This window comes from Empidonax traillii, unplaced genomic scaffold, assembly GCF_003031625.1.
Source record: "Empidonax traillii isolate 1590-97213 ecotype Southwest subspecies unplaced genomic scaffold, ASM303162v1 scaffold174:size915687, whole genome shotgun sequence".
Lineage (NCBI taxonomy): Eukaryota > Metazoa > Chordata > Aves > Passeriformes > Tyrannidae > Empidonax > Empidonax traillii.
In genome coordinates, this window is record NW_020955367.1 from 461,748 (window position 1) to 477,637 (window position 15,890).

The window sequence follows — 15,890 nt, forward strand, 5'->3', positions numbered from 1 at the left end:
TCACTGAAGGCACATCCTTGGCCTCACCAACCAGATCACAGAATCACAAAGTGGTTTGGGTTGGGAAGGACATTAAAGACTATCCAGTTCCAAACCTCTTCCATGGGTAGGAACAAATCATGAAGAAAAAGGAATATTTTGCATATGTTTAACACTGGCACAAAAAGTTCAGCTGTAAGAAAAGCAATTCAAAGATGTTGGAGTGTTGGATTTAAAATAGTGACCTGACTCTGACTGTCTCCTATTTTACTGCCAGGCTCCCACATGAACATTTTTTAACACAAAGATTTATCCTCACCAACGTCAGCAGTGCTGAAGGAAAGCCAGGGAAAGAGTTAAGATGGGCCAAGGCATTAAGAGGCTTTGGAGCATGGGAAATACCAAACAAAATGATTGCAAAGGGGAAATATTTTTATATCTAATTATGATATATCCACATTTCTTACAGGCTAATAATGGACTGGTTGTTTCTCTACCGGAGAAGCTGTAATAAATCAGATACCTGGTTTGCCCTGGATTGTTGGATAAAACCTTCATTTCCTGTTGAGATAAATAGAGATGGGCTGCAGTGTGCAGCGTGGGGTCAGGCTGTACGTGGCATTCAGGTACTGCAGGGTGGAGAGTAAAGTATAGGTTGGGTAGTAACAAGGTACAGGGTAATGCAGGAGAGCGTATCCCGCTGGATACTGCAAGCTGGATCTAGCAGCTGGAGAGAAATAGAAAACTTCAGATCATCTGTGCCCTGTGAGGAGAGGGAAACTTTAAAGTTATGGTGTGCTGTTAAACACAAGCTTGTTTCCTGAGACCCTTGCTCAGAGGGAGTTGTTGGTAAGAACAAACTGGTACTATCTCGTGATAATAAGTGAACAAGAATGTGCATTCCATCCAGGAGAACTGTAATGTCCCTGTACTCTCATTAAATTCAGGATGTCAAATACAACAGAGGTCTAATGTTAAGGGAACGGGGAAGGATAATGTCTGACTGTACGGTATTTTACTCATTTCTCAGTAACAACTTCACTCTCATTTACCCTAAATCATCACTTATGGGGTCATTATACCACAACATGGTTAACCTGATGTTTGCGTGCACAGGTAACTTCCAGGTCCAAGCTGGAATCTGGGAATAAAGCAGTTCTACAGATGCAGTAAGTGAACAGTGTGAGTTTCCCATCCTGACAGTGTGCTGATCCCAGCAGCTCGTACTGAGGCTGAACTGTGCTGCCAACCCGTGGTCTATGGAATTCATGAGTTAGGCGTGTGAACACATCACACTTATGAGGTTAAGTAACATTTTTCTTTAATAATAAATTTGTGTTCTTCTAGTAAGCTTTTGTGTTTCTGAGCTGGGATCAAAATGTCTAGCTTTTCCCTAGCATCATAAAGACAATAACTGCACTCTTTTCTATATTTTTCCTTTTTAAAGATAGCCAAGAAAAACCATGTTAACATGTAATTTACAAAAAGAACATACCATCTTTTTAAAATATCATATAAAACTGGCCCCCTGCCAGAGGCAAATTTGCAGAAATACTTTAGTGTACTGTTCTGAAAAAGAACACATTCCTCAAGCTATTATTAAAAAAAGTTACTCATGAAGAACTATCCATCTGTGGCTGAAGTTAATAGGGTTTTTTTTTGCAACAACGCAACTTCTGTCAGTTGTACTTTCACAAATCAGTAAGAAAGCAATGCTTTATAGAATGAAAAATCATAAGAAAACAAATCTATAAACTGAGTCCTCTTGGAAAATGTCCGTGGTGGAGTTATGCTTCAGCCTGGGTTTAAATCCATATACATCACCCCTGCTGCCCATGTTTATGTTAGACCACGGAAGATTTGTGGTTGACCTACATATGCAAACAAAACATTTGCTGCATATTTGGGGGGGGGGGGATTTGCATGATAGAAGATGATGAAAATATGCATAATTGTAGATGACATTTCTCATTCCCCAGTCCTGCTGCACAGCCCTTTGGAGCTGGCCATGCATGAAAAAGGCTGCAGTCCCGAGGGGCAGATCGCCTGTGCTGAACCACCGAGACATTAAACTTCTGTTTGTTCTTGAGCAACGCAAATCTGCAATAATCATCTCACCAAGCAGCCCCTCTGCTCGCAGAGGGCACGTACGACACTAACTGAGGGGGCTGAAACCGCGAGTTCCACATGTCACCGCTGAGCTCACGTCACGTGGCAGCTTCAGAGACTCGCCTTAAGATTTTGTTTGTGAGTTTTCTTGGTGTTCTTCAAATCCCCAATGCATCAGAGGGTAACAACACACAATTTCAGTCAACAGTAGCTAATTTATCTATTCTTGCCTCCGCATTTCATCCCACAGCAGCATTTCTAGGAAGTCTGCTGGTGTGTTAGTACACCAGAAACTTTGCTCTAAAAATTGCACCAGCACAAGTAAGTACTAATAATGTTGATAAAGGTGCATGACAACCCCAGATCTGCCAGGATGATAAAGCATGCACTGATCTCTCAGCTCTTACAAGGATAATATGGAAGTGCTTCCCTGTAACAGAGGTTTTGTCTGCCATTACTGGATGTCTGTCTGGTTGTTCTTGCTATGTCACATCTTACTTATCATTTTAAATCTTTGCAGCACTGCTGTGCAGAAATAAGCACTTAAAATGGTTAGAAGAAGGGAGGAAAATTCCTTGGCATCAAGACCAGGTCTCCTTTGGAAAGCAGAAAGCATACAGTGGCTCTGCAGCTCCTTTATCGGAGTTGTGAAGGCGGGTATGGAAAAATATGACATGATCCGATGGGAGCAACAGCTCCCTTCCCTGTAAACCAGCTGAGAAACTGATAAAAGAACACCCTGCATGACCACAGTCTAGGTCTCCATAAAAAATGAAGAAGAAGGATTTACATACAGAGTAAATGGCAGTGCAGGCAGAAATGTGCACCCATGTGAGAGAAAGAGAAGGAAAGAAATCCTGGTAGCCGGTGCCTGAGAAAGAAAGCTGATCCAAACCTGTTCCCTGCAAAAAACACTTGCAGCTCTGAGCCAAGAAGCTGTCTTGGTGCTTCACTCCTACTGTGTTCAGAGAAACGGGACTTTCTGTGAGTGCTTTGCACATCAAAGGAATAACTCCTCAGTACCTCCATGTGATGCAAACACCCACCATGGGGTTTGGCCAACTGCTCGGTCAAGAAGGGGTAATGCTACTCAGGGTTTGTTTATACTAAATCCGTGACGATGTCCTGTGTAACTGTTTCATTCCACATGCTTGCCAGGTTTATTGTCCAGAAGAAAAGGCATACAGATTTCTTGCTTCCAGTGGAGTCAAAGAATTTTCTTTGCCCAACAAACAAATTAGCAAGTTAACAGCTTTTTAAGTCTAGAAACCTTCAAACCCAATTCTCAAACACAGATCCAAACCATTAACCTTGGGAGAGTTAAGACCTATGAAAAGTTCACAGAAGTTCATGAACAGGGAATATTAAACATCTCCATTCAATTGTGATCTAACAGAGACTGGCACTGCAAGCTTTTTGAAATCACAGTTGCCTTCTTTTTCTCAGGATTCTCATGAGATGTTTCTTTCCTCCTACCCAAAGGATTTTGTAATCTGCGGGACACTGGAGAGCACCAGGATGGGAATAAAAAGACCATTCTTGTTATTTCATCCTGCACTTTCTGTCGGATTTAAAAATGGAACTATCCCCAGCAGAGTCCACATGCTCCCACGTGTATAGGAATGCTCTTGTGGCAATGGGAGGGTAATGAGGAGGAACTCTGAGCAGCTCAGCACGATGGCAGGTTCATGCATGCCTCAGCTGAAATGCAGTATTGCAGAATCAATGCACAGACTCACCAGTAGTGGCTGTGTTAGGTTTTTCCCCTTATGAGTTGAGCTTTGCTGGCGTTAGCATCAAAAGAAGCATGAGCATAGGCTGACTGGGTGGCATCTCCTCCTCCTTGGGCTTAGGAGAACCAAAGACCTGAATCTTGCTCAATCAGTCCAAGGACATTTGCACACAAAATCTAGGCTATTCTTTCAGGTCAACAGATATTTTTTTTTAATCAAGAGATGTGCAAGATAAGAGCCATGAAACGTTCTAAGTACGCACTAAACATCAGCAAAAAGACCACACAAAAAATCACCAACGAAGAACTAAACCCATGCATCTGCAGGCAAGATGTGTATCTAGAGGAGCATCTTGGACAGAAACCAACTGATGTATTTACATACCTGAGACAAAACTCATATTGAGTTATGCTGCATAGAAGAAGGATTAGCATAAACATGTGAATATTTAAAATCGCAGTGTAATGCAACATTTTAACTTGGAAGAAAAAAAGCCTGTCTGGAAACAGAAAACCATAGCAAAGACAGGAGGCTGACCACAGAACCTTCACCAGCACCAGTGCCAGGAGGAGCTGCTAATACCACAAAATACTTGAACATGTAGGGTCACAGTCTGTGAACCAATATTAATTCCTGGAGCTTTTTTTCCCCTCTCCTAATTATAAGTTTCTGGATTTTTGGCTCTTGCCCATCTCCCACTGCCTTACAAGTATCAGAGATGCCAAGAAGCTCAGGGTGATTATGCCTCTGAGATGGAGACAGGGCCTTATGCAGTGTCTGCCTGTGGCCAGAATTTTCTCTCTTGCTAATGTGAAAGCCACATAAAAGGTGGTGTCCAACAATGTTCAAACATCCGGCTGCAGAGTTATTTGTATGACAGAAAGTTACAATTGATCACTTGAAAATTAATTTGGGGAAACCCAGATGAGATCCATTGGAGTATATGTAACCCTCCACCCTTTGGATTCTACACAGTTCACGTTTCTGATGATTTCTGTAAATGGAGAAGACAAACCTTGGGTCCTGCCATCACAGCTGTGCACAAAGCTCATCCCTTCCCCGTGCTGGTGCCCACTGAGAGGAATGTCACGCTCAGGTGTGCCAGTGTCCCAGAGTGGCATCTGTGAGGGCTTACCTGTGCCTGGCAGTGCCTTGCCACTGAGATGAAACTGGAAGAAAAGAACACTCTGAGCACACAGGGTGCCACAAATGCTCAGACTATACTGAGTCACACAGCAGACATGGACATGACTGTGCGTCAGGCTTCTGAGAGAGGGCACGTGCTAATTACTAACAGGGCTGTAAGTCACATTAACACTGGACACGCATAATGGGTTCAGGTGACCACTCACACAGGAGCTGCTGTGATCCCAGATTATTGTGTATCTGCCTGTTTAGAGTTTCTAACATGGAAAATGTAAATCTACCACCTAGGTTTGGCACTCTGAGCCCAACGAGAGTCTGACGTGGCATTGCTTCTCTGGTTCAAAGGGCACAGTCTGGCCAGGATATCCTAGACATGTGGACAGAAACCCTCCACGACCAACCTTCAACCAGGTGCCTCAGGTGTGTTCAAACCACCAGACCCATCCTTGTGAGGCCAGACCTCCCTTCCCGATTCACAGGGCTCTGCTCCCTCCAGAGTGCCCCAGGCAGCGCTCGGGGTGCCCCGCACCGACCGGAGCGATGGTGAGGGGCCTGGAGCATCGCTCCGAGGAGGGGAGACTGCGGGCCCGGTTAGTCTGGAGAGGAGAAGGCTGCGAGGGGGACACCACCGAAAAGAGCCTGCCACCATCCTCTTGTCACCTGCCTTCTCTTCCCCAGACTAACCAGGCCCGGCTACCGCAGCCTCCCCTCCTCAGAGCGGTGCTCCAGACCCCTCACCATCGCTCCGGTCGCTGCCGCCGGTCCCTGGCGGAGCCCCGCGGCGGGGCCGGGGCGGGGCGGTCGGGCAGGGCCAGGCAGGGCCGGGCGGCTCCCGCCGCCCCCCGCATCACATGAGGGAACTTCGGGCCAATGGCGCCGCGGCGGGGCCGGGGCCCCGCTCGCTCCCGCGGACGCTCATTCAAAACGCGGCCGGGCTCGGGTGCCCGCAGCCCCGCACGGCGCCCGGGGCTCGGCGGGGCGGGCGCTGCCGGCCGCGATGCCCGGCGCGGCCGCGGGCTGAGGCGGCCGCCCGCCCGCCGCCATGCCGGTGAAGAACCGGTACAACCTGGTGGACGATGGCTGCGACTCCCGCGTCCCGCTGCACAACGAGGAGGCCTTCCAGCACGGCATCCACTTCCAGGCCAAGGTGAGCCCCGGGCGCGCTCCCCTCCTCAGCCCCTGGGGCGGGGGCGCAGCGGGTCCCCCCCTGTCACAGCCCCGCGTCCCCCCGCGCTCGGGGGGCTCTGGCAGCGGCCCCCCGGGCTCCCCCCCTTTGCCTCTCGCAGCCAGTTTGCAGGCTGAGGGTCCCTGCGGGCCGGGGTCCGGTGCTGTCCAGCACCCCCCAGGGTGGCGCCCACGAGGCCAGGCTCGCCGCAGCCCCCCAGCCCTGCCACGGGCTGTCCCCCTTCAGCTCGGCAGGTGCCCCTGGGCCAGGCAACCGTGGGCCAGGTCTGAGGGAGCCTAAAGAAAACAGCCATCAGTTATGAAAGCCTTACATTTAATTAGCACAATCAAACAGGTTCTTGCGCTTCTCCCAGTATTTTGTGAGCTGTGTGTAATCCTTAGGCACTGCCTTGTGCGCCTCGTTTGGGAGCTGGTCTGGGATGACCCCTCCTGACAGCACCATGGACACTGTCCCTGCCCGATCCTCTCTGCCTGTCCCCCATCGGGCAGGACCCCACTCGTGCCACGGTGGGGTAACAGCTCCCTTGGAAACCAGCAGACTGCTGTGTGCTGCTTAAATAATAGCACCTCACTCCATTTGACCCCTTCCCTGCACAAAAAGCAGGGCAGGGGAGGTCTGCAGCCTTCAGGCATCAGAAAGAAATCCTGATATCGTCAGAAATTTCGTATTGATCATGAAGAACAGCCTGGCAGCACAGCAGCACTCTCAGAGAGTGACTCCATTGGAATTGGCATTCTGTAGACAGCACAGGGAACGGGTTTATAATTCAGCTGACAAGAAGAATTGCATTTTGCTGGAGCAACTCACAGGCTCCCTTCCCCTCTTTGCAGGTGGCCTAACACAGATTAGAAATGGAATTCACGCCTGCTGTCTCCTGAGCTGGAAAGAAGGGGCATATACATTCCAATAAAGCTTTGAAATACGGATTTTGTGCCTTTTGGTTTTCCTACTAAAAGAGCTGTAAGATTTAAGCAGGATATGGGATGAATCTGAATAGACAGCTAATCATGTATTTTAAAAAATCTCTCTTCCTTGGGGAGAAAAACAATTAATCTGTGATTTCTTGAGTTAAATTAACATTCGCTGTGCTGCACACTGTGCCGAGGAGAAGAAAAAAAATCCTTATTTTGATTTTTAAAAGATGGGAAGCAACTGTACCTTTAACTGAGTGAAACTGGCTTCTTCAGATTGACAGCTGCAGGCATCCAGAGTGGATAACACGCTGTTAGGATGTGTGGGTCTGGGATGGGGGGTTTGCATTGCCCTAGTAACTGAGCTTGCTTGGTTCTGCTCTACAGTCTGTCTCTTCCAATTAGGCTGCTCATTGTGGCCACATCAGTCAGCTGGGACGCTGACAATGACAAGGCTGCAGCTGGCTGCAGGTGTCCCTCAACAGGCAATCCTGCTGACCACACTCACTCTCTAATCTCCACATTCCAAACTGCCTTACATCCCCTATAATCTTCGGGGGGTCAGTACTGGGAGCTGCTTGTGGAAAGGTGTCTGTTTGGGCAGAGCTTCACGGCTCTGTGGGGGAGCACAGATACCCAAACTCTGCAGCAAGGCCAGAGCAGGGAGTTTGGGACAGTCTCCTCTGGCTAAGCAGTCACCAGCTCTCCTCTAGCCCCAATAAATTTAGCAATTTAGCCCGCTCCCCACTGCAGCTCTGTTGTGGCAGACAAAAGGCCAGCTGGCTGTGTGGAATTCCTCTGGATTACCTGTACTGACAGCCGTGGCAGAACGGGGAAGGAGATCTGCACACCAAAGAGGCCACAGATCTGGAGCGATACAGCCCTGCCCTCCCCAGCAGCCCAGAGGGAAGCCCTGGCTCTGCCGCTCCCCTCAAGCTCTTGTGGGCTGAGTTTGCCTCTCCTGTGGTTTACTGAAGGCTATAGCTGAACTTAACTGCTCTTAAAAATGTCATTTTACAAAGGCATTTACAGAAGCAGCAGCAAAGCCAGATGACCTTTCAGATTGCTTGCGGTGTTTATTTCAAGGCAGGAGAAAGAGCAGTAAATACTGAGCGAGGAGAGCTCATCTCTGAAAGCCCTTTTAAGTACACATTTTACAAGATAAAACCCATTGCAAGCTGCAAGTGTTACAGTGGAGAAAAAAAACCAGAACTGTGTCAGTAACAGCAATAGCTATGGGGCTGCTCTTGGGGTATTATTCTGTCTCTGTTCATATGTATATTATAACCCTGAATATTTGCAGGGGCCTCCTGATTAGCTGCTCCTTCTTTTCCTTTCCTCTCTGCAAGGAAACAACTTCCAAAAAAAACCCCACAACTAAACCACACACTAAAAACCAGATGCAGCTCATGAACCAAATGCTCCCGGGAGGCTCTCTAAGCTTTGGGAACTGCCCTCTGGCCCCCCACTAACAGCAGAGACGGGCTGTGTCACCCTGAAGGAGCTGATGGGCCCCACTGGGATCCTGCCAGTGCTGAGTCTGGCTTGACTGCCATGGCCACGCCTGGCACACGCTGGCATTTGTCACCTGGCCCTCACCCTCTCCCTCAGATGACATTCTTCCTGTGCTCACCAACATGCCCCTGACCTGCAGCGAGCCACACCACCTCACAGCATGAGCGGCCTTTGCTCCCCACACATTTTGACTGCCCAGGGTGCTGAGCATTTCCCTCGTTCCCCAGCCTGAGCTGGCAGCTTTGTGCCCCCTCCACTCGGCAGTGCAGGCAGCACTCCTGTGCCTCTGTGCCACACGTGCTGCCACCGGTCCCACTGCGCAGCAGCAGCTGCCTCCTGCCAACAGGTGCACAGGCAGGGGCTGCCCTGGCACACAAGCGTCACAACCCGGCGCAAGGGCAGAGTACAGGCAGCTCAGGAGCAGCAGGAAGCTGCCTCCAGGTCTTCCCCGACAACCTGTGGAATGCCTGCAACATACTGCCATTCCGTGCAGGAGAACAGGCAGCCAACTCACAGGATGCTCCAAGTGTGCTGCTAGAGGTGCTGGGAACCCACCATCTGCCATGTCTCAGACACCAGTAAAGGGCCGAGTTAGAACTGGAGCTTACACTGAAATGCTGACACTCAACAGCAAGGGCTGCCCAGCCTTAGCAGTGGTTAGGACTGCAGCTCTTCTGAGCAGAGTTAAAAACAGGGGTGCAGGACACAGATTTGGGTGGGCTTACCAGGATTCTACAAACAGCTGAACTGGTCCAACCAAGCAGGGACAGTGGTGTCCAGAGAAACACCTTCAGTCTGATGGTCCAGACTGAAAACTTGGGCCAGAATCATAAAACCTTTCCAGGAAAGCTGTTTGTTGCACGTCCTGGCAACTTTCCAACTCTTAACGTGCTTTTAGTTCTGAGCCTTTTAAAAGCAGGTGTAGCAGAGAAGAACAAAGGATGGACAGTCCCATTTTCAGACCCACAAGATTTTAACTCGATTAGCAGCAGACACTGCCCTGCAAAGCACTCAGAAAGGCACATCCAGAATCTGAATGAGGTCAGAGCCTCACACCCGACCTGAGAAACCCACAAACTCACTGACTTTGATAACATTATCCACAACACATATTCTTATCATGTCCCAGGTCAAGAGAGTCTAGCCAAGGAGGGACTAAATAAATGAGACACGCTGTTTGTTTTGAAGAAACACCCTTGACCCGTGCATTGCTGTACAGACATCTCACTGTTGTGTCTTTCAGTACATTGGCAGCTTGGACGTCCCCAGGCCCAACAGCCGCGTGGAGATTGTGGCAGCCATGAGGAGGATCCGGGTAAGTTCAAAAGAGCTGAGCCCACCTGGAAGAAAGGGTTGCATTCCATGGAGGGACTTGGTCACAGTGGGCTGTTCTGCATTCCCCCCAGCCCTTCCTGTCTAGAGCTCAAATCTCAGCACAGTCAGGTTTGTAACAAAGCGTCTCCTGAAATTCCCAAGGCACCTTAGGATAGATCCATCCGCTGCTCTTTGCAAAGGGATCAATTAAAAAAACTCAAACATAAACCCCTCTTCTGTGCTGAGGAGGTATGGTGCTTCTCCTTGACCCTAAGAGATTTATTTACCCTGTATGGAGCTTTGAGTGTGTGAAAAATAAGCTGAACACAATCTGCTCCACAAAAGCACTTAAATTCATTGACAGTTCCAAATATACTGTGTTATTATATATTGACACATCAGAGTGGCCTGACAGATGTGATGGATGTAAATCCCATCTGACTAGACTTTGTGGATTCTGCTGCTCGTGGAATAATTTGCTGCTTTTCCCATCCTGCAGTACAGTTCTACAGTTCCTGTTTCTCATCACCAAGCCTGTGCTCTTCCTCCTCTACCCCTTTGTTGTGCAGAGCAGGCTGTGAATGGTCACCAGATTTAGCTGTGATTAGCAGGGTGGGTAGCTCACATCTGCTTCGTGTATAACCAGTTCAAGTGCATCTCCCCCAAAAGGCAGTGCAGCTGCTGTGTCTGGCTGAAGTTTTGCAGGGGTCTTAATTCTGAGGCTGTTCATATGTCTCACATCAGCTGAAGCAGGTTTGAGACACTTCCATTTAAAGCTCTGAAGGGATTATCCTATTTTCCCCCCCTCCCCCCACAGTGTTTAACCATCTAATTTTCCTTCAGAATAGTGCTTTTTAAACTTAGCCTGTAACTGGCTGGGGAGCTGATGTATTCATCTCCAGCCAAGCTCAGAAATGACATTCCCCTCCCTTTGCCTGCTCAGACTATTAGCACAGCTCTTGCTCAGAACACAGTGCAGCAGCAGTCTAAATTGCCTGGTTATTTATGGAACAGGTGAACATCTATAGGAAGCAAAGGCAGTAGGTGAAGACCACCAGGGCATTGTAGGTGCTGGCATAACTACTGACAGTTTTTCATCTGAATCAGTGTTTATCATCAGATTTGACACTGCGCTTCTGTTGATCTTTGACTGGATAACACCCCTGTCAGAAAGCCTTGAAAAAGCAAATAATATTTTAATATCACTTAAAAGAAAGTGCTGCATTCCATTTTCACACCTGCTGTTGCCACAGTGGTTCGTGGTTCAGAGCCTTGGAGTGCAACAGCATGGTCGAGTGCTACAAGAAACATAAAAAACCCCCACTCTGCATTCCTGGATGCCATCAGTTAATCTTATCACACAATATTTTTAAAGTAGGCATCCTGTATTCTGTCGTGGGTTTTTAATCTTGGAAGCCTGTTCCAAAAAGGGAGGGCCTTCCCTTTTCATGTGCACATTGTACAGCAGGATCTTATTCAGACACTTCCTGGCTGCTGAGCGGAAGATGCTCCTCTATTGAAGATAGTTAATTGGCACTGATCCTTAATTAGAGCATAAAGAATGAACTGGGAGGTCTTTGAAGAGAATTCTAGTGCACAGAGTACCCAACCTAGGAACTGAGGGAAGATGGGGTTTATTTATGTAGCGTTCATTTGCATGCAGAGGCCTTGCCTGTACTGGAGTTTTTTCCCATGGACTCTCAGCAGCACCAGTTGCAACTGGGAGGAAACAGTGGGAGAAGCTGCTGGGGGAAGTGAGTATTTTGCTGCCACGTTATTGTGAGCGGTGGTGCCTGTTTGCACTGCAAGCGTGAGGAAGGTCCCGCAGCCCTGCCAAGCGCTGGCAGGGGCACGTCGTGCTGGAGCTTTTCATCCTTTGTGCTCTCCAGTGTTCCACTGGAATCCTCTACTGGAGCGGAAGGGAAAAGTCGCACGGAACAAGCCCCAGCACAACATTCCCTGTGCTGCTCCCTGTGCCCTGGGAGAGGTGGGAGCCAGCCCGCGGCACAGCAGGGCTGTTACTCACCGGGGAGGAGGGTGAGGAGTCACAGCTCCCTTTTCCAGGCTGTCACAGAGCTGGTTACTCTAGTTACTCATGAGTAAAATTGATACAAGCTCCAAAACTGCCTTCCCACTACAATGTCTCATTTCTGTGATTAAAAGCTCTTTCCCCAGGGAAAAGCCTCCAGCTACTCATCACCGAGTAGGCCATAAGGGAAGTAGCAACTCCAAATGCTAAGCCTTGTCCTGTGTTTTGTGCCGAGCTCTTCCACCAGTTGGACATGAATTATGCCAGGGAACTGGGGAGCGGTTGAGTGGGATTCTCCATGCATTAGCAGAGCAGTCTGCTTACAGACTTCAGGACATCGCTCTCAGGGAGCCTCAAACAACACAGTTTAGCATTAGCCTCCTGAAATTGTGACCTGTTCTCTGGCAGTAGGTATTTAAGATGCACTCTCCTAGTAAAGCTTAAATCCATCTTCCAGGCTGAATGGATGCTTGTAGAATTGCTAGCAATACTCCATTAGTCACACATTAGATCCCCATTTCATAACAGACTGGAAAACCTTGTTTCATCATGTTCTGTGTTTCCACTGGAGGGAATGCAAATGCAATAGGTAGAACAGGGAAGCTGCTGTTCTTAGCTTCCCATTATGCAGAGCTAGACAACTTTAAGTTTGCTAATCCTCCCAGTGGATTATTAGCTGCATACAGCTGCCGTGTTGTTATTATATGATCAGAGTTCAAACTAATCCCTCTACCTCTTGCCCTGGCAGGGGGGGTGATGAAATGAGCCTGCTGCTCGGATAAGTACACTGTATTCTGATAGACATGTCAAGTGTCTGCTTAGAAGAGTCCAATTCATCCTGCAGCTCCAAGCACCCAGGCAGGAATTCCTCCACCTCCCAGGGAGCAGCATCTGCTGCCTCTGGCTGCCTGAGGCCATCCAGGTCTGGGTGTCTGACAGCTCGTGCTCACGCTCCTGCACTCCACCAGCATCCTGGTGGAGCTGGCTTTCTGCTGGAGTGGATTCATCTGCAGGTATTTGAGCCTTCTCAGCCCTCCAGGGAGCTTATGTACGAGGTTTCTCCTCCTGCACAAGTCAAGTGGTAGCTAACGTGAAGGTGGGTTTCGTAAAACACAAAATGTTTCCTTGAAGCTCCTGAGGTTGCTCAAAAAAAAAAAATCTTAGTCTGGGAGACCAGGCTTTAAGTGCAAAGTTAACATCACCACGTTATCCTGCATCCATTCCCCAGAGCCAGCACTGACCAGAGGAGAAAGTCAGCTGCTCCCTTCCTAGAGCAACACTCCCCTCAGTCCAGCCCTTCACAGCCAGCCAAGCAGCACTAGTGAAATGCTGCTATTTTGAGTGGTGAGTTGTACAGGGACACAGTGGGAGTAAGTGTCAAAGCCTGTCATCCCCACAGACAGCCTGCTGCCAGCAATTCCCTGAGACACTCCATTTAAATACCTCTAAGGCACAGAATCAGTTTCCTTGGAATTTGCACTTACATATCTGTGAAGCCTAGAAGTTTCAGTTCTGTTTGAAAGGTCTAGCTTGGACCTAAGCAGGTATTGACACTGAGAACGGAGCCAGATGTTGGATTATTTAATCATTCCATAAGGGAACAGCCAGCTGGTGCAGTGCCCATCCAAACACCAGGATGAACAAACAGCAGGCAGGCATCCAGACTACTGTTTCTTCTGTTACCTCCACATTTCTTGCACTTAATTTAATCAATAAGCCTTTTTTCCCCAGAGGCCAGTGTGCCAGAGAAACAATCATTTATAATTCTTGACACAGGATGTATCAGAAGCGCCTGAGTTCTCCTCGGTGTGAGAACTGGGTTCTCACTTCAGCCCCCCTCTTACCCCGATCATTCTTACTACATCCATGCTTTAAGCAGAGCCTCGCCACTTTGCAGTTTCTCCACATGGTATTTGAGTGAGGAAGTGCAATCCTGCCACACTGTAAGTCAGAGTGACTGCCAAATATCAACTGGTAGTGCTGAAGTGCGACATGACAGCAATTTAAATCAGGATGAGTAAGTTACAATCCTACAATGCAAACTTGTGAGGCAGAGGCAGCAGAGACAGCCACACAGAACCTGCCTCTGCACTCCCAGCAGCTCCCAGTCTGAGAGCTGGGCTGGCTCACACAGCAGCTCACACTCAGAGCCCTGCCAGGCTGTAAATTGCAATGGTTCAGGAGCAAATGTGGATGTGATTTATCTGCTCTTGCTGCAGGAGGAGAGGAACCAGGTGGACAGCTGGCAGAGGGCAGGGCGACTGCCTTCAGTCATCTCAGCTTAATTTATCACTCTGATAGAGATGTTTCATAGGCCCATTAGTGAGATTGTTCTAGAACAGTTCCCTCAGTTTTCCCAGGCAGACAGCCTTCTCACTGCACAAATTCACCAAGAAAACTGCTGCATCCTCTGCCTATAAGCCCTTCCTGAATTCTTATGCTCAGAGCTAAGTTTTCCTGCCAGCTTCATGTTAATCAGTACAAAAAGAGAGAATCTGATGGGGTTCTTGGTTAGTCTTTGCAGCCTCTCCCACTACAGTGACGTTATTTGCTGGGCTGCAGCTGAGGCACAGACTCAAACATGGAAGTGCAAACTGCTGGAGCACTTGCCCTGGTGCAGACCTCTGTAGCTGCACAGCAGGATCTGTTGTTGTTGGATGGGGGTTTGTTCTGCTGCAGGAGGATTTTCCCTCTCAGCCTCTTTGGAAGAGCATCCAAATGCTCAGCTAATGATAGCCCTGAGCTGTGACAGAAACCAATCCTAGTGTCTTAAAATATTTGAGCATCCTCAGACTGCTGGGGTGGACCTTTCTTTAGTTCTCAGAACGCTGTGCACCTTCCTTTCATTTACAGGAAGGTGCAGGAGGAGCAGATGACAGTTCTGACACGGTTAGAGTGAAACACAAGTCTCTCTTCCTCCCTCTCCTCCATACCAATAGGGCTACGTACTCACCCCAAACTATGCTCCAAGAGAGCATCTTTTTCTAGGATACATTCCCTGCACCTCTGGAGAACCAGGCAAGGGTTTCCTACACTGATACATGTTAGACAGAAGGCTGCAGCCTCCAGGAGAGAGCTGTGCTTTTAGACATCCACACCAAGTGCACATGAGCATGTACAAACTTGCTCTGGTAGCTTATGCAGAACATCTGCTGTCAATTTTGGCTCTTCTCCAAAATAGAGGCCTAAGAAAGGCTCCTGCAGCTTCACACAGGCAGTACATGACTGGACTGTAGGCAATCCTCCCAGCACAGCCTACCAGTCTACCCCCCAAAAAACCCCAAGGAACTCACCCTGGGGACTTGGAAGGAGATTTTCTAGTGATCATGGGTGTCTTTCAGTCCTCTGCCTACTCTCTGGATCTTTCTGTGCTTCTGTCTCCCTGTCCAGCAGCCCACATACCTCTGCCTGCAACCTCCCCTGCCATCTGCTTAATTAAGGGAAGATACCTGTCAACACAACAAAGCTACAGGCACAGAGAAGAACAGTCTCTCAGGCGAGCAGGCTGAGAAGACAGACTGGCACAAAGGCATTGAGAGGAGAGGGGATGACTTGGCTGAGGACATCCTTGCCATACAGGCCTTCTCTTCTCCAGGCACCCAGTACCCTGAGCAGGGATGTGTCCCGTTGTCCCACACACCCGCAAGACTGCTCAGCTCCAGGCACTATCGTCTCAAAAACACCAGTTTCTCCCAGGGTCCCATCCACTACAGGCATCTGAGCCAGTTTAAGGTTTCTGCCACACAAGATTAAGCTAATTGGGTTTACCTTTCCAGGCCCTGGCAAAATACAGCAAGTGTTTTCAGGATGGTAATTAAGTGTTAATTGCAGCTAAGTTTAGCCCTAATGCCTCATTAGTTTGTTTTCCTCTATTTGTTACCGCTATAGCAGAGTCTCCTGCTCAGGGATGGGGATCAGGATGGGCTTCCCAGGAGGCAGGATTCCCACCGAGTGATCTGAAGGTCCTA

General features: G+C 48.7%; 1 protein-coding gene across 1 annotated transcript in view; it reads left to right on the plus strand.

Moving 5' to 3' along the window:
• Nucleotides 1-5,774: 5,774 nt before the first annotated feature.
• LOC114058499 (carboxyl-terminal PDZ ligand of neuronal nitric oxide synthase protein-like) overlaps nucleotides 5,775-15,890 on the plus strand; it is a 29,931-nt gene continuing 19,815 nt past the window's right edge. The window contains exons 1-2 of the mRNA XM_027885908.1: nucleotides 5,775-6,114; nucleotides 9,823-9,894. Coding sequence (XP_027741709.1) covers nucleotides 6,010-6,114; nucleotides 9,823-9,894 — 177 coding nt within the window. The 5' untranslated portion in view covers nucleotides 5,775-6,009. The remainder of the gene's footprint in view (nucleotides 6,115-9,822; nucleotides 9,895-15,890) is intronic.